Source organism: Apodemus sylvaticus, chromosome 9 (genome assembly GCF_947179515.1).
Source record: "Apodemus sylvaticus chromosome 9, mApoSyl1.1, whole genome shotgun sequence".
NCBI classification, from domain to species: domain Eukaryota; kingdom Metazoa; phylum Chordata; class Mammalia; order Rodentia; family Muridae; genus Apodemus; species Apodemus sylvaticus.
The window spans coordinates 39,185,769-39,212,185 of NC_067480.1; the positions used below are offsets into that span (position 1 = coordinate 39,185,769).

At 51.5% G+C, this 26,417-nt stretch overlaps 1 protein-coding gene across 8 annotated transcripts in view; it reads left to right on the forward strand.

Moving 5' to 3' along the window:
• Tns1 (tensin 1) overlaps window positions 1–26,417 on the forward strand; it is a 195,033-nt gene that overhangs the window by 163,030 nt on the left and 5,586 nt on the right. For 4 of the 8 annotated variants that reach the window (XM_052193078.1, XM_052193082.1, XM_052193083.1 and 1 more), the window contains 11 exons: window positions 2,727–2,923; window positions 3,758–3,833; window positions 7,744–7,836; window positions 8,720–8,743; window positions 15,711–15,909; window positions 18,276–19,345; window positions 22,193–22,279; window positions 22,956–23,087; window positions 23,677–23,769; window positions 24,555–24,632; window positions 26,219–26,290. In XM_052193078.1, the coding sequence (XP_052049038.1) occupies window positions 2,727–2,923; window positions 3,758–3,833; window positions 7,744–7,836; window positions 8,720–8,743; window positions 15,711–15,909; window positions 18,276–19,345; window positions 22,193–22,279; window positions 22,956–23,087; window positions 23,677–23,769; window positions 24,555–24,632; window positions 26,219–26,290 (2,121 nt within the window). The remainder of the gene's footprint in view (window positions 1–2,726; window positions 2,924–3,757; window positions 3,834–7,743; window positions 7,837–8,719; window positions 8,744–15,710; window positions 15,910–18,275; window positions 19,346–22,192; window positions 22,280–22,955; window positions 23,088–23,676; window positions 23,770–24,554; window positions 24,633–26,218; window positions 26,291–26,417) is intronic. The other 4 variants (XM_052193076.1, XM_052193077.1, XM_052193080.1 and 1 more) reach the window with 4 other exon arrangements.

Below are 26,417 nucleotides of genomic sequence, written 5' to 3' on the forward strand. Positions count from 1 at the left end.
GAGAGGACTGTGTTCTCTTTGTCTCTCTGTCTCTCTGCTTCTTTCCTGCCTCTCTTTCTGTGTCTCTATTTTTGTCTCTCTCTCTCTGTGTCTCTCTCTTTCTCTGACCCTGACTGTCAGCTGGTGTCCAGAGTCACCAATTGGCTGAGGAACAATGAGGCTCTCTTCTCTCCCCTCTACTGTGTCAGGCTTCCTCTCAGAGAAAGAGACTGAAGAGAGGGACTGTGGCTCTCCAAGCACTCTGGGTTAATGCTGGGCTTGCCAAAGGGGACAACAGGGAGCCACTGTGTACCAAGACCATGCGTGCCCTGACTGGCTGCTGGTGACACGGACCATGCTCTGGGAATGGTCGGCCTTGTGGCAGTGGAATGTGGGGATCCTTCCTTTTCTTCAAGGGGAAACTGTCCTGCAGTCCACTCACTCTTTGGACATCACTTGGTCCATCCCCCTGCCTCAGGTCAGAATATGCTCCCATGTGCCATTCTGGCAGTGGCAGGGAAGGGAGCTGAGAAAATTTAACTATACTTGCTATCAGGTAGCTGGCTATTCCTACTGGTGCCCCACCGCACCCCAGCCTATGTCCTTCCTATAGTGTTGCCTTCTGTGGATGTGGGCTTGAAGGCTGTGCCGGGAAAGGGTGGGTGAGAATATCCTGTCCCCTGACTCCAGGAGGGTGACTCCAACAGAAACAGACCTCCTTTTCAAAAGCCAGCATAGGACCCCCAAACAAGGGAGTGACTGCTCTTGAAAAAGCAGCGAGGTTGCCAGAGACTGTGGTGGCGGCGGCCGGGTGAAGGGTGCCCCTGGAATCAAAGGCAACTCTTACATGCTTCCTTCCGCCTTGGCTCTGAACCCAGCTCCGTACCTCCAGAGCTTTGGTTCAGTTACTCCTTTGTCACAACATTATTAGAGAAGCAATGGCTGTGTCTGCTTCTCTCAGTGTTTCTGCTGAGGAGGAGGGCCAGGACTCATCCACACTTCCCAGAGGCCTGCGCTGGGTAGGGCCTGGTTGGAGGGGAGGGAAGTGGGATTGAAGCCAGAGGCTGCTTGAGTTCTGGGAGTAGAGTGTTGCTGGCAGAGTCTGGTGTGGCTCCAGCTGTCCAGAGCCACCTCCTCTCTTTACTCTCTGTAGATGTCCCCAGCAGCCCCTTCTCAGGACTGACACACCCTCTATTTTTCTTTTCTGGAAACCAGGGCATTCTGAGGGTAGGGACTTGTTTGCTTTGAGCCTAGAGAGTTTGGGACAGACGGGATGAAGCCCATCTTGGTTTCCACTGTGCAGGTAGGAGAGCTGCCTCTGAGGAACAGCACAGATTGGAGACTCTGGTGTGCTTTCTGCCTTCTGCATCTACCGTGTACCTCTGGCAGCTGGGATCCTCTGACAGGTCCCCAGAGCCTCCACAGAGCGCATGCATGGGCATTCCAGTGACTGTGTGTGAGCGAAGTGGTTCTGCCTCAGCACTTTGCTGCTCCCCTCAAACAGGAAGACGGCTTCCTGGGCAGTGCAGGCCATGGCAACCGTGTGGCAATGGCAAATGAGGGGTTGGGGACCACCTGGGCTGTGCAGATCCCTCTATAGAGCAGGGGGGGGTGTTCAGGCTCCCAAGGGTGAGTCCCACTCCATTGTCTGGCTATGCTCCTAAAGGCAAACATTGCATGTGTGCGTGCACATACATGTATGTATACAAGCACACAGTTCTATTGTGACTAAAGGGAGGGTCCCATAGGGGTGTTCATGTCCCAGCTCATGTGTCCCTTCATTAATCTTGGTATCGATGATGGCAGAGATGAGACTTTAAGATAATCAAGCCTCAGATCCCACCCTCAGGGTTGGGCCTTGGCTCCTGAGACCTGGGAGGAAGTCAGTATTCTAGGATTCTGGAAGCCAGCACAGTGAAATAATGGATTCCATGCCTTGGGCCAGCTGTGGGGAGAGAAGACGGAGAGGAGGCAGGGTGAAGCTAACACGGGCAGCCTTTGTGGTGAACTGAACAGGAACCGGGGACAGGAAGACGGAGGCCTTTGCTCTTCTTTGCTTGCCCTCTGCCAGGATAGGATGTGGTGGTGGGGGTGGGGGTCTTGGCCTCCACCATGGCCTCAGCCACTGTGGGTTGATGAGAGGAAGAGGGCTGCTGAGGGGTGGCTGTGGGGGGAGTTAGTTGGAGGTTTCAGGGTGCGCTGGATAAAAGCCAGGGAACCCCTGAGATCAGAACCACCACAGAAGCCTGTTGTGGTCGGAGACTCCAGAGTGTGACTTGGTCATTCCTTTGTTTTCCACTGGGAGCACCATGTGCAAGATGATGCAGTTTAGTCCTTTCCAAAAGCCCTTCCCAAAGGCTCCATGTTGCTTGTTGGTTGATGCAGTTGTCTTGGAGACCTTCCCTTCCCTCCTCTGGAAGTTCTGGCCTTCTGCCTCTTGGGGGCTGGAAAGAGCTGACATCTGTTTCTTGTATCAGTCCTTTGTGCTCTCAGTCCAAATCCTATGCAGAGTAGAGACTCCTCTTAAAGGCAGAGGCCAAGCTAAGCAAGTGCCCCTGCCACCCACTGGAGGAAAATTAGGGTTTGAGCTGAGTTGGGAACAGGAAGGTTTGGTGAGGGAGACTGAGAGGATATGTCCCACTCCAGCTCAGCCCCCAACCGAGGTGTTGCCTTCGTATTTGGGGGTGTTAGGTGGGATTACATCACTATTCTACTCATTGCTTTCCATACCCTGCCCTTCCTCCCAGGGGTTCAGGCTCGGGAGAGGCAGCCTGCAGAGCCCCCAGCCCCACTCCGGAGGCGGGCAGCCAGTGATGGACAGTATGAGAACCACTCTCCGGAGGCCACATCCCCCCGTAGTCCTGGGGTCCGCTCCCCTGTCCAGTGCGTCTCCCCAGAGCTGGCTCTTACCATTGCCCTCAATCCTGGAGGGCGTCCCAAAGAGGTGAGTCCTTGAGTAGATGAGTCCTGGAGTCACAGCAGGGAACAGAGTCCACAGATCATATTCAGGAGACTAAGAGTCAGTTGCTATTACCTCCTGAGCGATTTCCCCCTCCCTGCGTCTTCACCCAAGGTCTCCTCTCTTCAACAGCATTTGTACCCCAACTTTTTGCTTTAACATTGAGACTGAAAGTCCTTTCTTGATCCAAAGAAAGAAAGTTCTTTAGGGAGGTGACAAGCATCAAGGAGGTGGCATATGGTACTCTTGAGAATTACAGTCCAATGCGGGTCAGGTAGACTGGCAAATGTCTTTTTGAGCCTTTAAGAAATAAGGCTCTTCCAAGGATGTTAAATTTTGTGCTCAAATCATTCCATTGTTGAGAAACTTCAGTAGTCAGAGTCTTGAACTTCCACTGCAGAAGAACTGCCAGGGAGTTTGTTAAACCCTTTCATTTCCAAATACCCCTGCCGGGACTCTGCATAGCAGATCTATTAGGAGACCCAGGAATATGCATTTTGAAATAACCTGATGTAGGTGGACTCACAACTTCATGCCAAGGGCATTGTTCTGCAGAGGCAAGGCCCTCTTCTGTGACCCCGTTCTGAAGTAGTCCTGTCTGAGCTTTAGTGTGGACTTGCAAACAGCCACTCCCCTACTTAGCCACCCATAAGGATTTGTGGAGGCAGTGAGTGGCCAGCATTTGGGCTTACCTGGGTGAGGGTGGCTGGAGGGGGAACATGTGGGCAGCCAAACTTGCTGCCCTCAGCGCCCAGGATCACCTGAAGAGGAACCACTCCTCAGGGCTTCCTTCTCTTGCCCCCTCTGTTCTCCCGGCAGCCCCATTTGCATAGCTACAAGGAGGCCTTTGAGGAGATGGAGGGGACCTCCCCAAGCAGCCCGCCACCCAGTGTGGGTAAGAGCACCTGCTAAGCCTATTTTCCCCACGCCCTCTTCAACATTTCCTCACTAGTCTGTGTGCTCCATCAATCGATCGATCGATCATCCATTGCAGGCGTGGAGTGTGTGTGTGTGTGTGGGGGGGGGGGGGAGAGTGCAGAGGAAGGGGGAGGGCTGGAACTGGTTGCTTTTTACTCCACAGCTTCCCCAGTCTCTACTCTATTGCTCTGTGCTCTCTATTCTCAACCTAAGGATGAGACCGGCTAGGACTTAGCATCCAGAATAGGTCCTGGCTCAATACAGTGGAGCTTTCTGTGTAGACTGACTCAGTTCTTTTCCCATGTAATACTAGGATGAAATCTTCTCCCGCCAGGACTGTCTTGGCTTGTCGTCTCTCTTGTTTCTGATGCTCTGCCGGTCCCTATCCAGATGCCTTCATCTCAGGCACCCTCTGTCACTTGTGCTCTCTCTCTCACACCATCCTTGACCTGCCGGAAGGGCATTTAGTCTGCATGCTCAGTGTACTCACTGGAGAGGCTGGTCCCTGAAGAACAGACAGAGAGGATTGCTAAATGTGCCCCGGGGTTGGTCAGCGTTTCTTTCTGTAGGGGAAGCGCCTTGAGAGGAACTGGGGGAGGTTGCTGTAGGGGTGTGATTGGGTCATACCAGGTGGTAAGGGATACAAGGTCCTACAGAAAGTCGAGGTGGATAATGGATGATCAGTTCTTAGGTCCTCTGGGCCTGGCCCGAGTGTCCAGTAGTCCCCGAGAGAAGGAAGGCCAGCAGAATGTTGACTGAGCCTGGCTGTGCAGCCCCTGGTGTATGGATGCCCTTCCCAGGGACGGGAACATAGACTGCATGTTAGGGCTGCTATTCTAGGCATGTAGGAAGCTGAAGCGGGTACTGCAATGGTTCAGGGAGGTATGGCTCCTGGTGCCCAGTGGACACAGCACATGTGCATGTGTACACACACAGAAACACAGTCACACACACACATAGACACACACACACAGAGATACACAGACATACACACCGATACACGGACACACAGACACACACGGACAAACATACACACACACAGACATACACAAACACAGACACACACACCAATACACAGACACACACACAGACACACACAGACACACACACACAGTGACACACACAGACAGACATACAGACACCAACACACACCTAGACACACACAGACACACATACACCGATATACACACACACACACAGACATACCCCCAACACACACACACACACACACAGAGATACACACACAGACACACACACATACACACACATACACATAAACACACACAGATACACAGGCACTTGTGATTTAAAATTTCCTGTATCAGGATGCTAATAAAATTAGTTGTGGTAACTTTTTACTAAATCTGAAAAATTGTCATTTCAATAGAGAAATCAGTATTTCAATATCAACATTTTATTGAGATGATCTATAATATCAAAAACATTATGAGATGATTTAGTGGGTAAGGTGCTTGCTATGCAATCATGAAAACCTGAGTTTTGACCCTTAGCGCCCCACCCAAGAAAGAATCCACAGACCCATCTCATAATAAAACAGAAAGTGATAAAGGAAAACACTAGATCTCAGCCTCTGGCTTCCATGTGTGCATGCTTCGGACACATGCGCGCACAGAACACGCTACATATGTACACACAGAGAATTTATTTTCGAGGATAGCAGGGACATTAATGTTAGTATTATTTTTATATAACTAACCTAAAATATTGAGTTAGCAATATCTACATTTTAAAAAATGAGCCAAGTATAGTGGTACACACGGTAATTTTCTCACTCAAGAGACTGAAATGGGGATTTCGAATTTGAGACCAAGAGCCTATCTCAAAAATAAAACCAACCAACCAACCAACCAACCAACCAACTAACCAACCAACCAGCCAAAACAAATAACCCAAAAACCCAAGAATGAAAACAAAGTACTAAACAAATGCAAACGTTATTTTATGTTTTTTTTTTATTATATTTGCTTACATTTTGAATTCCTGTGTGTATTTTGTATGCCTGGCACAGCTCAGTTCTGATTAGCTAACCCCGAATGCTCAGGACCCAGGTGATCCTAGAACAGTGGACAGACCCAGGGCACCCGGCTTCCGAGCTCTGTGGCCTCTTGCGGCTAGGCTAGGCTAGGCCTGCCACCTCTCTTTCTTTTTCCTTCACAGCTTAGCTTCTTCCTTTCACTGCTGCGTCCCTGCTTCCCTGCTTCTGACAAAACAGCCCTGAGGCTGGATAACCCCTGCCGGGAATGGAAACCGTGTCAATTGTACCAGAATTGTCTAGTCATGGGTGCCCTGGGGACACATATAAGTCAGAAGTTTTACAAATGCCTCAGGCTGGGGAGAGAGGTTGGAAAGGCGGAGAAATGCAAGGAATGTTTCTCTCAGGAAGGAGAGGGTTGCTTGCCTTCAGAGTCACCCACTCCCTGTGTCAGTAGAAGGGCCACAGTGCTCAGGGCTGGGAAGCCAAAGATAGGGATGGAGTGGAGAAAACCAAGTAAAGCCTTCCACTGTTTCTGACCCTCCCCCTGCCATTTCTCCTCGATCCCCTGGCCCTCAGCTGCACCTGCTGGGCATCAGGTGTTAGCCAGGATGGGGACTTCTCCCCCAAATCCTGCTCTCGGCAGCTCATTCTTTCATGCTGATGCCATTCCAACAGGCATTTGGGTGACAAACAGTGCTAAGTGACAGAAGTGCTTATGAGCAAACCATGGTGTCAGCACAGGGTAGATGGTACACATGGTATACATGGTACAACACAGGGAGATGATGTGGAGAGAGCGAGGGAAGACCTTTCCTGACTCAGCCATGCAAGCGTGTTGTCCTTTGGGGTGCCTTGGTATAGAGAAAAGGTATATAGAAGCAAGTCTCATCTGTACATACGATGTCCCCTGTTAGGGCACATGCATATGCATGTGTGAGTGTATGTGTATGTTCATGCATGTACGTGTTTTCTGTTGCTTGGCTCAAAGTCCTTGGCTGATGGAGGGAAAGCTGGGTAGCCCTTTCTGACCTTGTGTGCTATGTGACACTTGTAACCCAGATGGGCCTCAGGAGGAACCTCGTTTCACCCAGGAAGCTGTGCTCATGACAGGAGTGCTAGTTTCTCCTCCCAGAGTCCCAAGCCTCACTCTCACAAGGCCTCTCTTGCAATTTTGAATGGACCACATGGCCTAGGGCTTCTGAGTCTCAGGGATGGTGAGGTCCCTGCCTGTGATGTTCAGCTCCACTCTTCAAGATGTGTCCTGTCGAGACCATTGTTCACTTGTCTTCCGTTTGTGTGTGTGATTTACACAGACTGTATGTATGCGCGTGTGCATGTGCGTGTGAGAGAAAGGCAAAGACACTGGAAGAAGTCTGCTGTGTTTAATAAGTCTTCCTGAGGTAGAGGGACTGTCGCTGTGGGGAGGAGCCATAGAAGTCAGTCTCTCAGTGGTGGGGTAGGGTCAGGACAGGATGTCACTTCTGAATTCTCTGCCTTTCAAGCTGAAATGCAGAGGCAGGCAAGGTCAGGGGAGGCGTTCAGCCCGGGAGAGGGGGCTTTGGGCTGGTTCTTGGTCCCCAGGCCTCACCAGTATATACCCTTACCATGATGTGACCTCGCTTCCTGCATCTCCCCCTCTTCTTTCCACACACTTATGTGTGTGTGTGTGTTACACATAGGTGTGTAGAGAGACATGCCTGCTGTTTGGTGACAGCCTCTCAGCCTTGCTACAGCCCAGTGGCTCTTGTGTATCCTCATGACTTCAGAGCCTGGAGCATAGGCATTTTTTCTTGTCTGCCCACAAAGCTTTGCCTGAGAAATGAGTCACTCCTGGTACCCATGCTGTCTGCCCTCCCCCAACCCCCAACTTCCCCCTCTTCTTTCCACACAGCGCGCTCTCCTCCAGGTCTGGCCAAGACACCCCTGTCTGCTCTTGGTCTGAAACCCCACAACCCAGCGGACATCTTGCTGCACCCCACAGGTGGTGAGTGGCTGGAAGGGAGGGAGGGAGAAGGCCAGGGAGGCCAGGAGAACCAAGCAGCCTCAGCAGGTGTTCTCAGTAGAGTCCCCACGGAGTAGAGGTTTGGGGACCTTCCTAGACCGAGGAGACTGAGAATGATGCTCAGGGGGGCCCTCTGCAGGCATTGGGGTGTTCTTCCTGCCCACTGTGTCTTCGGGGCCTTAGGATTTTGAGACCCGCTTCCAGTTTTGTTGGAGTTGGTCAGCCCTGCTCGAAGCCTGACCCACAGCCTGTGTCCCAGCACTTATGTGTGTGTGTGTGTTACACATAGGTGTGTAGAGAGACATGCCTGCTGTTTGGTGACAGCCTCTCAGCCTTGCTACAGCCCAGTGGCTCTTGTGTATCCTCATGACTTCAGAGCCTGGAGCATAGGCATTTTTTCTTGTCTGCCCACAAAGCTTTGCCTGAGAAATGAGTCACTCCTGGTACCCATGCTGTCTGCCCTCCCCCAACCCCCAACTGTTTTACCGTCAGTCCCAGTTTCCTCTTCCTATAAAGGTGCCTACTGCTCCCCAATTCACTGCTGTGTTCACATGCCCAATGTCAGCAGCCTTTGACCCTGAGAATAGGAGCTGGGCTCCAGGGGCTCCCTCAGCCACCCCAAGACCACCTACCTGTATTGGTTATGAGGTGGATGACCATGGTGGGAGGGGGACGGTTCCTGACTGCAGTGAATGGTTACCAGACCCATCCCTCGGTTTCCTGTTCACCCCCTCGCACCTTTCTGTGGGGAGAGAAACAAGGGTCCTGAGAGTTTTGATGGCGATCTGGCAGTCTACTGAACTAGAGACTCTAGTTTTAAAGCTAGGCTGGGGCTCTTGGGGTCAACGTTTGCTTTTTTCTTTAGTTGCCAGAAGACTGATCCAGCCAGGTAAGAGGATAGTGATACGCATGTGTGAACAATGCAGGCACTGACTTAGGCGCAGCCTCCACACGCTCCACATACGGATCGTGGGCAGACACACCCAGCCGTCACAGAGATGAGGGGCTGGAGGCCTTCTCTCATTAGCCAGCATGCTATTACCTGATGCTTGATCCACACAAGGCCTGGCTGCAGAGGCTGGGAGGGACCAGGTTCCTGAGTGAGGTTCTGTACGGAGTAGATCTCAGCTTCCAGCCTCCCTTTCTCCAGCAAATTCTTTCTCTACAAGTAATCCTGATAACTTCTCTCTCTCTCTCTTTCTTGTCCTGGCTCTCATCCTTATCATCTGCTCTTCCTTCCTGCCTTTCCTCCTCCTCCTGTCTCTCTTCTCCTCCCTCAGAAGAAGATGAGGGAGCGGAGGTGACTAAGCCTCCAGAAGGTAAGTGCACTTAGCTGTGTGCGGCTCTCACCCTCTGGGGCTGCGGCTGGCTTTTCACGTGGCGTTTGGCAAGGCTGGCTTGGGATAGATCTCTTCTCTCACCTGCTCTCAAGTGACTAGGCGTATAGCCTTCCTGGCCCCACCCTCTGACAATGAGATGCCACTCTGGGCACTGCCTGAATGCTGCCTGGGAAATGTGTTGCCACTGGGCACCAGTTCAGGCACAGCTAGTACCCAGGCGTCAGCATGGTGCCGCCTTGTTGACAAAAATACCCCTTGTGCCACTTCCCCTCCCAGGGGCACGTGCACCCCCTGGGTGGTGTGCAGTGTACACAATGGGATGGGGAGGGGTAGAGGGAACAGGACCTCTCTCTTGGCCACTCAGGTGGTACCTGTGCAGGTCATTCTAGAGGCTGTCCTGTGTACTGAAGGTGTATCGCTGGCTTTCTCTTCTTGGGTATCGGTGGCATTCTCCTGACGACAGTGCCTTCAATAGATTCAGTGTCGGCTTGCTGTTTGAGTTGGCTACTGTCTCTCCGTGACAGTGAGCTTGCAGACAGCATGTAGACCAATGGTTTATTTGGGTCCGTGGTTGAGGAGAGATTTCAGTCTTTTGTGATGGAGGTCAGGGTATTGATGGTGGGGAGTGTGTGATCAAGGCCACTCATGTAGTCTGGGAAGCCGAGGAGAAAGCAGCAGCAATCAGGGGCGGGCATTCCCTTCAAAGGCCAACTTCTGAAACTCCCGGCCTTCCTAATGGTTCCACAGCTTTACAAAGTGGAGCCATCAGCTAGGGACTGAGTGTTCCAAACATGCACCTATGAGGAACTCTCAAGTTCAGACCATAGTGAGATAGTATCCCTACTCTAAAGTTACAGTCCTAGAGCTATGACTTATTTCCTGTCGGCATAGTGGTAGGAAATGTGTCTTTCTGAAACCTGGGCCCCTGTAGTTACTGCGGGCTGGTTAAGCGCTCACTCCCACAAAAAATGCCTCAGGACACCCATGTACAATCCTGAGAAGCAATTGCTCCCCACCCCAATAATTTTATTTATAAAATTTTATTTTATTTGTGTGTGTTTATGTGTTTGTGTGTGCTGCACACATGGGTGCATGCATACCATGATACATGTGTGGAGATCAGGGGAATTTCTCTTTCTACCATGTCTGTGTGTGAGATTGAACTTGGGAACTCAGGTGTCAGGCTTGGTGGCAAGCCTTTCCCCACACACCCTTTACCCACTGGGCCATCTCACTGGCTCCCCTGAGAAATACTTTTAAGGGGTTCACAGTGGATCTCAGCTGTGGGGCCAGCCTAGCCCTGGTTTGAAGGAAGCCTGACATTGTTCCTCGACAAGAAGAGGGGCTGTGATCTGGCAGAGAAGGTTAGCTCAGGAGGCCAGATGTTCAGTATAGACTCATGGTGATCATGGAACAAGGGACAGTGCCCCGAGTGGCCCCGATGTGTCTCTGGGCATGCGCGTTTTCACCTCCACAGGAAGCGTTAGACAGGTGAGTACTAAGGCCCCTTCAGCTGTACCACGCTAGGTGTTCCCACACTGGGACTTGGCTCTATGTGGCCATTTCTATAGGGCAGTGATTCTCAACCTTGTAATACTGCAGTCCTTCAATACAGTTTCATGAAAAATTTGTTTTTGTTGCTACTTCATACGTGTAATTTTGCTAGTTATGAATTGAGATGGAAATATCTGATATGCAGGGTATCTGGTATGTGACCCCTGTGAAAAGGTTATTTACTCCCACCAAAGGGGTCACGACCCACAGGTTGAGAACCACTGTGCTATATGGGTTTGGTTTGGTTTTCTTAGGCTCACTTTCCTCTGCGCTGAACACCTTGATTCCCATCCCAGCATGGGTGTGGTCCTACTGATGCTTTATTCCAGGTGTGATGGTCATGGCCTCGCTGATTTCTCTACATTTTTAATCAGTTATCTTGAGTTTTTGATTTATTTATTTTATTTGTATGAATATTTTGCCACTGTGCATGCGCTTGTGTGCCTGGTGGCTGTGGAGGTCAGAGGAGGGTGTGGAATTCTCTGGAACTGGAGTTACAGGTGGTTGTGAGCCACTGTGTTTGATGGGAATTGAACCCAGGTCCTCTATAAGAGCAACAACCTGTACTCTTAACTGCTGAGCCATCTCTCCAGCTCCTTTTGCTGGCTTCTAACCAGCCTGTGTAGAAGCTTCAAAGTGATGCAGACCCAGTTGCAGATCTGGGAAGCTGGGGTCACGGCTACTTGCATGCAGGGGATGAGGTTCCTCTAGATTACTTCCCACAGCCTCGGTGCCTGGCAGCACAGAGAGGCTCAGGTCCTGAGTGTGGGCGGCTGACTCAGTACAGGAGTGGGCTGTCAGACTCCAGGGAGAAAGTCACCGCGTAGGCGCATAGACCCTGGCAGTTGTGCTCTGCTTCTGGGTCACTGTTCAGAAGGGTGACTATTGACGGAGCTCAAGTGAGGCCTCCTAAGTGTGCTTCACACACGACTCTCTGCTTAGGAGTTAGTTCTCTACCCTCCAGCCGCCTCTGTATCAGAGCAGAGGAATTCTGACGGGAAGGTTTCTTGAGATCCACCCAGCCACGCCTGTACTTCAGGGATGTGGAACTAAGGTCTGGGTTAGGGTGGGGGTGAGGGACCTACCCAAGATCACAGCCAAGAGGCGGCAGGGCCGGACTGTACTGCTGGGCCTCCTGTTTCCCAGTCAAAGGCCCTGTCTAAGCCACCCGTTTCCAGGCCTGTTGTGGCCGGGCCTTCAAGCTTGGGAGTGGGTGGTGAGGACACGGATTAAAGTCGAGCTACCAGTTCCACATTTCATAACTCAGGCGCCGCCTCCTGGGTCAGCCCAGGCCACATTCTTTGTTGACCCTTGAGAGCCGTGCTTGATGTCCCTTCTGATACTTTGATGGGAAATTCAGGAAAAGAGGCTTGTGAGGAAAAATGATCAGTGGCAGAATTCTTCAGCTGGGGAAGGAAGAATCTGAGGGATGTTTGCTCTGCCGAAGCCACGGGACTAAATATATTTGTGCATTCTTTTCTTCATTGAGGCACTGAGTCAATCACTGTTCTGTGTGCCTGCTATGCAGCTGGCAGCGGGCCAGGCTCTGGGGAGATAAGCTATGGTTCTTAATCTCATGACCATTTTTGTTAAGTGAAAAAGAATTGTATATGGAATATTTTGAAAGGAGGGGACACAGCTTTCTGAGACCTTAGACTAAAAAAAGTAACATGTTGGGCAGACATGCACATGGAATGACATTAGCATGGTGAACCCTGGGTAGAGAGTGGAGAAGAGAGAAATGGTTCTGAGCTCAGATGTCATAACGTGTGTGTGTATGTGTGTGTGTGTGTGAGTGTGTGTGTGTGTGTGAGAGTGTGCACGTGTGTGGGTGAGTGTGCATGTGTGTGTGTGTGTGAGAGTGTGCACACACTTGCGTGTGTAAAAGCCTGAGGTTAACGTGGGATGTCTTCCTCTATGACACCCCACTTTGTTTTCTGTGGCAAGGTCTCTTGCTGAACCTGGACCTCGTCATTTTGGCTAAGCTGGCTGGTCACTGAGCCACAGGGATCCCCCTTTCCATCCCCCTTCTTTCCTGGTGCTGGGATTGCAGACACTTGACCCTGCTCCCAGCTTCTGTGTGGGTGACGGGGTTCAAACTCAGGTCCTCATCCTTGATCAGTGAGGCCCTCATTCTTGATCACTGGGCTCTTCACCCGTGAAGCCATCTCCGTAGTCTCCAGCTTCCCCTAGAAATGTAAACAAACAATAAAACTGGAGCCCAGAGCCTGTGCATGGTGCCTGTGCATGTGGGCTAGAGGAAGGTTAAACAGGCCTTGCGGGGTCAGTGTCAATTTTTTTTTTTATTCATAACAGAGTTGAGAGGAAGGCAGTACAGACTCCATTTTATTAACAAGAGGGATTTGATGGCTTGTCAGGCCCATAGGGTTCAGGGGCAGAGCTGAGAATCTGTGTCATTTCAACATGTGGGGAGCAGCCCCTTCCGGTGGGTACACATAGTCCGGGGACCACCTGAACATCTGAACAGGATTCTTTTCTGAGAGGGAAGGAGGGAGGGAGACAGCTCACCATGGTGGATCTAGAAAGGCTTTCTGTGTTGGTTCTGTTTGACCCCTTCCATGAGGATAGATTTGGCAAAAAGGAAGACATTGATTGACACACAATCAATGGGGGACTCTGATGCCTCTGAGATCTTGGTGATGCTGTTGGAGGCTACGAAACAGGTGACCTGGTACAGAGTTGTCCAGCACCTACCATGCACCCGCCCACCCAGAGAAGGCAGAGATCTTACCATGAGGCAGAGGTGCTTGTGGGCTTAGAGGGGGTACCTGCGCCCCAATACTAATGCTAGCTCTGGGTCTGGGGTTCAAGGGGTCTCTTCACTTCCTTCTTTACCACCAAGTCTTTAATACTTTATGTATGCATGTATGCATGTATGTATGTATGTATGTATGTATGTATGTTTGTATGTTTTGTGAGCTGGATTGAACCTAGGGCCTTGTGCATGCTAGGCAAGTGTTATTACTGTAGAGGCCTTCCCCCCACTCCTATATGTCTTCATTTTATCAGGGTGGGAAGTACTGGTCTTTTTACTTCAGCCCAAGCTTTTTTACCCCCGACCCCCACCCTCAGTGAGTGAGGTGATGTACTTGGGATGTAGGTGACGAGCAGACAGTCCCTGGCTGAGTAGTAAGTCACCGTTGTATACACTATTACTCCCAGCTGCCAACAACCACTCGGGATGGGTTTGGGCTCTTGGAATGTTCTCCACGGAGTTCCCTCCCTGGCTCCACTTTTCCTGCCCTCCCCTGCTTGGTGGCCTATGGGTCAGCTGCTCCCTAGGAGACTGGAAGAGGAGGAGGAGTCTGACCACCATCCCCCACCCCACCCCAGGCAAGGAATGTGCAAGGGTGGAGGGGGGTTAAGGTCAAAGACCAGTGTGGAACGAACCAGAACCACCAAGAACTAAAGGGGCATGTCCCTTCTTCCAGGCCTCTATCCGAGCCAGGTGAGCGCTTTTATTCCACAGTGACGGGAGCATGCCCGTTCCTTTAGCTGCTGTTTGCAGGCATTGTCGTGCATGGCGGCTGGCTTGAGGGGTTGAGACAGGGACCATCTGACCTTCCCATCTAAGCTATTTGTAGAGACTCTGACCATTCTGCATCACAGCACTCCACAGTTCCAGGGCCTGGGAGGTCAAAGTTCAAACCTTCTCTGTCAGGTCGGCCTGTGACGCCTGGGAAGTGAGTGGTGGAGACCTGAGCTGCTTGAGGGCGTCTCTGCCAGCTCTCCCCTCAGGCTGCCCAGGTGGCTGCTCCGTCAGCACCCAGGGGTTGGGTGTGGACAGTGGGGAGGCCCTTATGGAGTGAGGTCTCAACACTCAGGGTAACTCCCTCCTTCCCAGCTAGGTTTTCTTCCAGTTGAGGGAGTAAACTATTAGTTTATTTGTCTCAACTTTCCTTCTTTCATCTGCCCCTAGGAACCTGGGGAGGGAGGGGCTCTCCTACTTAGGTCCCTAGTCCTGGTCCTCAAGGGCTACAGGGCCTGGCTCTTCCAGGCTGACAGCATTTCCACAGCTGGCTTTGGCAAATTCTATGCATGTGACAGCTAGGCATTTGTGCTCAGATCTTGTCCTTCAGAGGCAACAAAGATGGTGGCAGGATCCTAGGTGGTAACCATGACACGGGTCTCCTGCATATGATAATGTCCCTGGAGAAGCCCAGAACACTGATCCTTGTTCTAATTAGCATAGGGCTCATTTCAGGGCTGGCCTCTGGGGCCATGGGAGTCCCGGTCTAATATGCCTGGTCCATCATTTTCCCTTTCAGGACTCAGTCTCATCATCTGTCAAATGGCCTTTCTGTCACTAATGCTACTCTGAACACTAGGTGGGGGATACTGTGCATGAAACCCTTCTGTACAGGGCCTGGCACGTCGGTTGTACCACAGTGGACACAGAATGTCTGGCTCCACCCGGGCACGGGGTTTTCCATATCAGTCTTCCGAGGAATGTTGAGTGTGTTGTGCAGACGTGGGTGGGGTGTCTTGGCAGGAAGGGACTGGTGAGTGTGCAGTAGCTGGTACTGGATGTTGTTTGAAGAACAAGCTGGGTGCTATCCTGAGGTATGGACGAAGGTGATGGCTTTGGGGCTGTTCTCGGAGCCTGAGCATCTGGGGACCTTGATAGGGCTGGGCAGAAATAAGGCTGCAAAAGGGGGGGGGGGCGCCAAGTACAGTCTTGGGGGGAAGAGCTGGCGGCCTTTTGCAGAGGGGGAGCCTGAGCCTCACGAAGCAGAGGCTTTTGAAATCCAGTGCTCCTTAAAGCTCGCCTCAGGCTGGGGAGTACTGGCAAGCAGGAGCCTCAGTACTTTACCTCAGTATCCTGTGGCGGGTTTCCATGCTGTCTCTCTCTCAGCCTGGACTCTGGGTGCTGTGCTCCTTATCTGGGTGGGGGTGGATTTCTACCACACCTATGCCCACTCTTTGTCTCTTTCCTTCTAGAGCCCCGGAGCTATGTGGAGTCCGTGGCGAGGACAGCAGTGTCAGGGCCTCGAGCTCAGGAGGTTGAGCCTAAGAGCTTCAGTGCACCAGCCGCCCGTGTCTATGGACACGAGACACCCCTGAGGAACGGGACCCCGGCGGGCTCCTTCGTCTCCCCCAGCCCCCTCTCCACAAGCAGCCCCATCCTCAGTGCTGACAGGTAAGCCGGGAATGGGGAGCACGGTGAGAATCTGGGATCTGCTTAGGGCATGAAGATGGGCAAAACCTCATCAAGATTGCTGCACTCTGAAAGCACTTTTGAGTCTCAGGGAGAGAGTGTTTCTGGGCATCCAGCTTCAGGGAACAGGGTGATGAGTGAGGCTCTGAGGTAGTGCTTCACTCCACTGAGAGAACGGGACCAGTGAGCAGTCCTTCCTGTTGTTAATCTCCCGGTGGTGGTGGTAACCGCTAATGTGCAGGAAGCTCTACCCCAGGCGACAGGCTGCCTTCCTCAAAGCTTCGGGCACTGGTCTGCTTTCTGCTGCAGTCCTAAGAGTTAAGATTTGCTGGTCCCATTTTTCAGAAGAGGCAGCTGAGATCCAAAGGGGGCAGTAGCTGAGTGGTATCAGAAACAGGCTTCAACCTACAGCTGTATGTATCTAGAGTCTCTCCCCCTCCCCCTCCCCTCCCCCTCCCCCCCTCTCCCTCCCCCCTCCCCCCCATCTCTCTGTCCATTCCTCAGACCTGAGTGATGTACATAGACAGGTGCCACCTGTGCACAGCATGGACCAGAAACAGAGTCCCTGGAGCACAAAGCAGGGACAGTTACTTCTAGCCAGGGAAGTGGGGGTGGGGGTGGGTGGGTGGTATTAAAGGGAGGTGCTGTAGAGCAGGAACCCAGAAGGATGGTGGGATATCTTGGAGTGAAGATGTAGGTCAGAGGGACAGAGGACTAGCGTGTACGATGTAGGCAGGAGGGCAGCTCAGAGCATGTGACTCACCAGGGAGGTGCATCTTGATGGACAGATGCTACTGGTATCCATCGGAGTGAGCCAGACAGCCTTGGGATCCCCAGGGCTGGGTAGCAGAGGCCAACCCTTCAGAAGTGTTCCTGCTTGGGGTGCCCCTGGGAGCTTCAAGGATGGGTGGTGAGAGCAAGACTCCATGCCATGATGGGAAACCGATGCAGGGACACAGGTTGAGATGGGTCTGGGTGAGGTCTAGAGGCAGAATGGCCGGCAGGGGAGGAAGAAGCTGGTTAAATACAAGTCTCCCTGACAGGGGAGACCCTGTCCCCTGTCTCTTCTGCAGCCCATGGTGCTGGGATCCCCATGGCCTCCAGACTCTAGCTCTCCTCCTTCACTGTGGTCAGTTTGCTGCTCACGCCCACACTGGTCCAGCCATGAGCCCTGCCCAGGCTGGCAAGAGATGAGCAGAGATGGACCCTGGTTCTGAACCCTCCATCGAGGCACACTCCCTACACATCCACCACCTTCCTTCCTCCCCACAAGGTGGAGGCCTCCTGCGTAGGCATAGAGAGGTGGCAGGAGTCAGGTTCTCTCATTTACCCTGGCTTCTTCCTCATAGCGCCTCTGCACCCAGCTGGCTCCTTCCAGAAACTCTAGAACTCCTCCATAGGACCCCACTCTCATTACCACCCCTTGCTTCTGTGCAACATGGTCCAGCCTGCTGCAGCTCCACCTTGTCACAATCTAGTTTATCTCCAGGGCGTTCATCTTGGCCTTCTCTGTGTCCCTGTCTCTTGCTGGTCCTAGAGCGCACAGCCTCTTCTACCTGGGGCCCTGAGCTCTGTAAAGACCTTTCTTTCCCCAGGGCTGCGAAGCATCATCAAGTTTGCCACCTCCCTCTAGTGGCTGCTTTCCCTGGTCTCTGGGCAACCTTGTTCTATTCCATCACACACACACACACACACACACACACACACACACACACATGAACAAAGTCCTGGGTCTACCAGCTTGTGCCTAAATAGGAGCCTCATGCTTGTGCCATTAGTGACCAGATTTTAGAGGTGTGTGTGCTAAAGATAGACTTCCCAATTACCTAAAGTCTCCTAATTTGAGGTACTTATGTGATTTTTTTTTCTTTGCCTTTTGGAGTCACCTAGGAATGAAAGGACAATTTTAGCACTCCAAGGAAATGATAAAACACCCAGAGAATCTGAGTTAAGTTGGCTCCAATAGGAATAGAGCTGAGTGACTTGACCGCCTCTCTTAAGCTTCTGTGGTGCTGAGGACTTACACCAGGACAGCTGCTTTTAGTTTCCCTAGTGATTGCTATGATTGGCAGGTCAGGATAGAAAGTGTGGGTTTTGGAGTCAGATACAGCTGAGTTGAAAGCTTGCCTTTTAGACCTCTGTGGTGCTGAGCTTACTCCTTAACCTCTGACCCTCCCTTTCTTCTGATGGTTCCATTATGCAATGGATAAAAGCTCCGACTCCCTCTTTACTGAGTGGAGCTCTTACTGTTCTTAGAGGTTGAAGGATGCTGGCCACTCAGCCAAAGTCCACCCTTTATTAAGTATCACACACTGACCTTTCTACCTGTCATCTCTCTCTCTCTCTAGCACTTCCGTGGGCAGTTTCCCATCAGCGGGGAGCAGTGACCAGGGTCCCCGGACTCCCATCCAGCCCATGCTGGACTCCAGCATCCGTTCAGGCAGCTTGGGGCAGCCGAGCCCTGCAGCACTGAGTTATCAGAGCTCCTCACCCATCCCTGTTGGTGGCAGCAGCTACAGCAGCCCTGACTACTCCCTCCAGCCATTCAGCTCTTCCCCAGAAAGCCAAGGGCAGCCGCAGTTCAGCGCCGCTGGCGTCCACATGGTGCCTGGGAGCCCTCAGGCGCGACACAGGACAGTGGGTACCAACACTCCACCTAGTCCCGGTTTTGGCCGGAGGGCCATCAACCCCACCATGGCTGCCCCCGGTAGTCCCAGTTTGAGCCACCGGCAGGTAATGGGTCCATCTGGTCCAGGTTTCCATGGTAATGTGGTTTCTGGCCACCCAGCCAGTGCAGCGACCACTCCTGGAAGTCCCAGCTTGGGCCGGCACCCAGTGGGAAGCCATCAGGTTCCTGGCCTCCACAGCAGTGTGGTCACCACTCCAGGAAGCCCAAGCCTGGGTCGACACCCTGGGGCCCACCAAGGGAACCTGGCCTCCAGTCTCCACGGCAATGCAGTCATTAGCCCTGGGAGTCCCAGCTTGGGCCGGCACCTGGGTGGGTCTGGATCTGTGGTTCCTGGGAGCCCCACCTTGGACCGGCATGCAGCTTACGGAGGCTACTCTACCCCGGAGGACCGAAGACCAACACTGTCCCGGCAAAGCAGTGCCTCTGGCTACCAGGCGCCTTCCACACCGTCATTCCCGGTTTCTCCTGCCTACTACCCTGGCCTGAGCAGCCCTGCCACCTCACCCTCGCCAGACTCAGCAGCCTTCCGGCAGGGGAGCCCCACACCAGCCTTACCAGAGAAGAGGAGAATGTCAGTGGGAGACCGGGCAGGCAGCCTCCCCAACTATGCCACCATCAATGGGAAAGTGTCCTCCTCATCTATCGCCAATGGCATGGCCAGTCCCAGTGGGAGCAGCACCGTCTCCTTCTCCCACACGCTTCCGGACTTTTCCAAGTACTCGATGCCAGGTGTGTCTCTTCTCTTACATTGCCCCAAAGTTAGGGCATCTGTCCCAGCCATCCCTTGGCAGATGACTGTAGGTGGGTCATCGACTCGTAGGCCTGAGTTCCTTGCCTGTTTAGGGGAGGGCAGGGGAACTGTATCTTTGTAGCATGGCTAACATAGAGTCGCTGTGATGATGACGTGCGGGATGAGGAGGATGGAATACTAAGCTGAAAGAGTATGTTGTTTGGATGGCTGTCACTGTCATAGCCTCCTACTGAGCACATGCTGTGTGGCAGCCTGAGCTAAGGACTCATTTAATCCTCCGGACCCACTGTGGCAGTAGGATTTGTTATCCTTGCTTTATACGGGGACACTCTAAGGCTCACAAAGTTCCTATTGCTTGACTGGCAGTCATTGTACAGTTACCTGGTGACAGATCTGACTTCCAATCCAGGCCCATACTGTCCCAGAGGAGTGTTCTTGGGGCAAAGGAGACATCTCAGTGGGTGAAACACTTGCTGCACAAACAGGAAGACCTGAATTTGAATCCTTAGGATCCATGTAAAAACTGAGCACAGGAATGTGTGTTTATAATCCAGTGCTCCTGTGTTGGGAGGGGAGGTGGGGACAGAAGACTCCGAAAAAGCTTACAGGCCAGATAGCCTGGCATACATACCAGTGAACAAGAGCCCCTGCCCTCTGCCCTCTACATGCAGGCTGTGGCATGTGCACACACACACACACACACACACACACACACACACACACACACGCGCGCGCGCACGGTGCATGATGGGAATGTCTTCAGCATATATTCACAGTTTGAGAGATAGTATAACTTAACAGAACTGTGAGACTCCGCTGACCACTATGGCCTTTGTCAGCCCCACACATCAGTGGACAGTGGGCCAGGTGGGCAGGTGACAAGAGTAAAGGCAAGGGGTGTGAGATGTTTTTAGCAGAGCCTGGTCTGAACAGACCTGCTTCCCACAGGGTAAGTTCTTCACCCAAGTCCACTCTTGATGTCTTTGATTCCATGGAGACTGTTTATTCTCCAAACAAAAAGTCCAGGCTTCAGGTGATCTACATCAGATGATCTGCAGAGACTCCTGAGTTCCCGTGTCCAAGGCAGATGCAGAAACTTATGAACAGCCTGGGGAAGACCTAAGGCACCCAGGCTCTCTGTCCTGTGTCTTTCCCAGGTCCTTCCAAGCTGGGACACTTAGAGTGACCCTGCACTCCTCTGCTTCCTGCCGCCTACTAGGACATCTGGTTCCCAGCCCCGATCCTTGAAGGGTATGAAGTTTCTAGGAGTGAGGACACTTCCTGTTTCCCACCATCTTGCCTACTTAAAATAGCCTTTGGAGTCAACACAGGAAGACACACAGGAGTGCAGTCGCCTCTGACAGTTCCCTAGATCAACCATGGCTGAGCTTCAGAGGAGGGCCAGGCGCCTGCAGCAGATGCATTCTCTAGTTGCACAGCCTGGGAAAGGCGCTCAGTCCCCTCAGGCCACTGGAGATGGAGCCCGGGTGCTCATGAGAACCAGCGTTCTTAGCCACAGCTGCAGGCTCCTTCTCTCCTAACGTTAGCACCCTTGACACGACGTCCCCTGCTTCCCTCTCTCACAGAGAACTGTAGAACTGTCAAAGTGGATTTCTCCCCTCTCCTCCTTCTTCCTGCCCTGACCCCTTTGCTTTTTCCTGCTTTGTGCCAGAGGGTGAAAGTGTTAGTGGAAAGCAAGACTAAGTTCTAACAGCCCACCTTGTGGTTCAGGGGATGCAATTCGCAATGACCCATTGGGTATTTTATGAAGAACTAAGGTTGAGCTTCGAGGCTCAGAGCACAAAGACAAGGAGCTAGGCCCAGAAACACTCACTGCGGGGAGGGGGAAGGAGCCATGTTCTAGCACGTTCCAGGGAAATGCTGTAGTTGGACTCAATCTTGTCCAAACCCCTCTACAATGTAACATTCTGAGAAAGAAGCTATGGTCTACAAAGTATCTGGCTGGAGATATCATCCTGCTGTGTGTGAAACTCTGTAGATGACCACTAGAGTACTGGTCATTCCCTGGTCTAGATGTTGAGGGTAGGAGGAACTTGTGACCCTACTTATGCAGAATGCCACTTTCCGCATGGGGTCAAGGGGAGATGAGCCATAGAGAGAGAGGGGCGTGGGTCTTCTTGCCCTTGCTCATGGGTGGTAGACTGAGGCTGGGAGCACAAGAAGAAGGGACTAGAGAGGTGTCAACCTGTGGGAAGGAAGTGGAGAAGATGTCCTCAGAATCTTCTAGGCGTAGGGAATGGGTGGGGAAGGGGTTTTCTCCAGCTCAATGGATGCCTCGCCAGGTCCTTTAACCACAGAATGGCCAATGGCAATGATTGTGACTGACAGGTGGCAGCCTGTGGGACAGGGTTGCTGGGTACCTTCCGCCATGCTCTGTGATGTTTAAGGATTCAGCTTTCTGGTTTATTTTCTAGGGCTGACACACACTTGTTGGCTTAGAATAATAGAAATAAATTCTGTCATAGCAAAGATCAAAGATCAAAACCCAGATGTTGGCAGGGACTCTGACCGAGTACCGTTCTCAGACCTTCTCCAATACTTCTCTTGATGACAATGGTCTGTGTCTCTTGACTTCACCTGGTATAGTCTCCATGTGTCCGTCATCTCTTTTCTATTTTGAAAGAAACGAGTCCTATTGGATTAGGTCTCATCCCAGTCTGGTATGCCTTTGTCTAAATTTGATTGTATTAGCAAGGACCCTCTTTTTAATGAGACCATGTTTGTAGGTTCTGAGTGTTAGAGTGTCATCATCTTTTGGGGAGCATGCAATTCAGCTGTAAAACTCCCTTTGTTTCCTCCCTTAGACAATAGTCCGGAGATACGGGCTAAAGTGAAGTTTGTCCAGGACACCTCCAAGTATTGGTACAAGCCTGAGATCTCCAGAGAGCAGGGTGAGTTGGGGGACGTCACCGTTGGCTTGGGGTTCCATCAGAAGACTTCATGCACTCCTGCTCACCATGTCTGCCTTGAGCAAGAGCTCATTCCTTCTTACAGTAGGTGGTGGTCCCAGAGACAAGGCTGGGATCAGAGTCAGACAGGAAAAACCAGTGTAAAAGGGGGATGTCAGGAGCAGAGCCTTGGAGGGGGTCTAACAAAGCCTTAGTTTTCCCAGCCAAGAGCATCTGAAATTATGGTATGGTATGGATGATGATGATGATGATGATGATGATGATGATGATGATTGTCCAGAAAAAAATAAACAAAATCAAGTTTGGAATGTAGGCCTGAAGGTGAAGCTCACCCCAGGATGTCTGACTATGGGATAAGGACCAGCAAGGAGGGCCTACAGGTTTACTCTCTTTTTCTAAATGAAGTTATAGAGCAGTTCCAGTCACCATTCACCTGCCGTCTGCTTCCCGTTGTGAGGCTGTGCTGAGTAATGGCTGCAGATAGCCTGGCCTCCAACACTGGGTGTCATCATCAGAGACATGTGCTTTGCTTGGTACAGGAGGGCCTGCAGGAGTGCTTCCTTATATCGTGATATCAAAGAATGTCATCTCTCCAGAGAAGGGGGTCCTTGAGGTCTGAGGGACTCAAGCTCTCCTCTTCTGTTTCCTCTCCTTTCAGCCATCGCCCTCCTGAAGGATCAGGAGCCAGGGGCCTTCATCATCAGGGACAGCCACTCCTTCCGAGGGGCTTATGGACTGGCCATGAAGGTGTCCTCACCCCCTCCAACCATCGCTCAGCAGGGCAAGAAAGGTAGAGTCTTCTCCTTGCCAGGCTGGGGCTGGGACTGGGGCTGGGGCTTCTTGCTTTCTTCAGACCCTTGGGTACTGAACAGGGTCCTAATTCACCAGGGCTGGTCCCTGAGAAGCTCTAGGATGCTGAGTGGTGGTTTTGGTGACAGCAGACCTTTGGGATGATGTGTGAGGTGTTTCCTGGATGGATGGAAGGAAGGGGAATGAATGGTGATTCTCATCCCACAAGGCTCTAGTCACCCTGTCTCAGTATCACTTTCTCCCATCTCATTCTATACACCACAGAAGCCATGAGACAGTGTTAGGAGGTGGCGGAGGGTGCTGTAATAATAAGTGACTAATTGTGATTTCTTCTTCTTCTTCTTCTTCTTCTTCTTCTTCTTCTTCTTCTTCTTCTTCTTCTTCTTCTTCTTCTTCTTCTTCTTCTTCTTCTTCTTCTTCTTCTCCTCCTCCTCCTCCTCCTCCTCCTCCTCCTCCTCCTCCTCCTCCTCCTCCTCCTTCTCCTCCTCCTTCTCCTCTTCTCCTTCTCTCCTCCTCCTCCTCCTCTTCCTCCCCTTCTTCTTTCTTCTCCTCTTCTACTTCCTTTCCAGGAGACATGACCCATGAGCTGGTGAGGCACTTTCTGATCGAGACAGGCCCTAGAGGAGTCAAGCTCAAGGGCTGTCCCAACGAGCCAAACTTCGGTGAGCATCCTAGCTTGTCATCATGGTCTCTGTTCCAGTCCTCGGGGGTAGGGGGGTTTCTGACACAACTTCTTTCTATCTTGCTGCTGCCAGTCCTCCTGGACATGGCTTTGGCAGAAGGAAGGAACAGCTGCTGTTTTTGTAAATAAAGTTTTATGGAAACCTGGCCACACTTTCTAGTTACATACTGTGTACTGTGGCTCCTCCTCTCTGCCAGTTCCCTTTCTGTATTTGTTCTGCTTAGCTGAAGGACTGTCGGTACATTAAAATAACAGCAGTAAGAACAGCTGTCCTTCTTGGCCACCTACTATGTGAAAGTCACTATCTAGATGTCATGTTGTTCTGGTGTCATAGCAATCCTGCCTGGTAGCTGTCACTCTCCCCATTTTGCACATGAAGAATGTGTAAGTGCCACTTAAGGTCCCTAGATAAGCAACAGAGCTGGGATTTGATGTTACAGTTTTCCTACTGCAATGTTCTCATGGGGGTTCTGTACCTAGAAGGACTTAGGGGACATGGCTGTCAAGGAAAGTAGTTAGGTTTTCTTGTAGTTCCCAGCGTAAAGGGGGAAGGTTTCCAATTCTGTTGCTGGGGTTGGCAAGTGGGGTGGTGATAAAGGAGCTGGAGGCTGAGATGTGGCTCGGGCCCCAGGTTCGAGCCCCAGCGCTGCCAGAAAGGAAACTCTGGGCAGATACTGGGATGGTATGGAGCTGGGTGAAGTAGGGATCCTTGTGTGCATTTTCCAGTCTCTCTTAGTCACTCTGCCTGGTCGCCTCTCCCCACAGGTTCCCTTTCTGCCCTGGTCTATCAGCACTCTGTCATCCCACTGGCCCTGCCCTGTAAACTGGTCATTCCAAGCCGAGGTAGGCAATACCCTCATGCTGTCTGCCCAGAATGGAGCCAGGGTGGAGGCAGTAGAGGGGACCCTTTCATATTGTCATTAAAAATGGGGGAGAGGAGAGGAAATGTTCATTAAAAAGCTTAACTCTAAGAACACCCATTAATTGGTTTGCCAAATTGTTCTCGAAAATATTCTGGTGCTTTAAAAAAAATCCACACTGGATTCTCAGAACAGACCTCCTCCCAGGGGAGATCTGAGAAGCCAGGGACAGGAACACAAGGATTATATCCTGGAACATAGGAGAGACTTCTAGTGTCAGTTGACCATGTCTCTACATCCAGTTAGACACACTGAATTATTAACAACCATTGACCAACATTATTAGCTTAAAGGTTCAAATGCAACTTCAATAACATTAGTAACCACATAATTTAGACACTAATTCAATTATATTTGTATGGAACTTACAAAATCGTTTGATATTTAAATCATATAAAGTGGCACCTCTCAGAACACAGTGCCTGAAGCTGCTGCTTTTGGGAACTTGCTAAAAGGCAGATATTTTCAAATTTGTCAGAGCCAGGCCTTGGGGCTGCAGACCTCTGGCTTGAACAATTTAGGAGGTTGAGCTGGGTGGATCACAAGTTCAAGACTCGGTTTGGTTTGCAAGGTGAGTTAGGTTCGATTGGGCAACACAGAGATCTCAGAGTAAAAAGCCAAAAAGAGAGGTGGAGATTTAGCCACATAGATGCAGCAGAGCACTTGTCTGCATGTGTGAGACCCATGGTCAGGCCCCTGTGATCAGAAAGCAATGCAATACAGCGGCAGATATGGCCCAGCAATCTGTATCCTAACACACCTGTTTAACAAAGTGTAGAAGCCCTGATCCAAACAATCCCTCAATTCTCCTTCCTCCTCCCTTTCCTCCTCCTCTTCTTTATTTTTAAAATGCCCCCACGCCTATGTTATATAGACCAGGCTGTCACAAGACTCTGCCTCAGTCCCTAGTGTTCTGGGATTATAGGCAACATGCCACATTCCGATTTCTGGTATCTCAGAAGTTTCTTGTTAAAGTATAGTTGAAGTAAAACACATGGCGTGTGTGGCCTATAAAGCGTTGTGTGTTGCTGTAGGCGCATTCTGTGTGCTGGTATAACCGAGCTGCTCGATACATCCGTCCCTTGTCCTTAACTCATCACAACATGGTAGTCTGTGCTGTGTTGGATTCAGTCACTCCCTGGTTCATACAAAGACACACTGGTGTAAAATGAAATGCCTGCAGTCCCCATTGCTCCTCGAAGCCTTGCTGTTTGTCACGTGCTGGGTTTCTGGAGACCCAGGGATATGGGCGCCATCGCTGTCATCGTCATTTCATAGATGCTTAGCAGTTACTGTGGTGGGGGATTTGAGCCCAGCTCTGCTGGACTCTAGAGCATCCCAGCAGCGTGCTGGGGCCTTGGCCTCATCTTATACGCGCAGCACCGCCTGCCAAGACCCACTGTGAAAGAGTATCTATTGCAGGAAGCATGAGCCATGCTTGCCTTAGGCCCAGCCAGACTCGTTTAAATTACTGTAGGGTATTAATTACTAATTGAATTTTTGTTTCAGACCCCACAGATGAGTCCAAAGATAGCTCAGGCCCTGCCAACTCAACCACTGACCTGTTGAAGCAAGGAGCAGGTAAATGTCACCTGAGATAGGACTGATGCCCAGACCTGTCTTTCCCACCCCCTGTCCTGCCCCCTCCTGCAGGTGCAAATTGGAATTCCCTGTCAGATTCCATTTCTGTCTGCACCTGTCTCTGCAC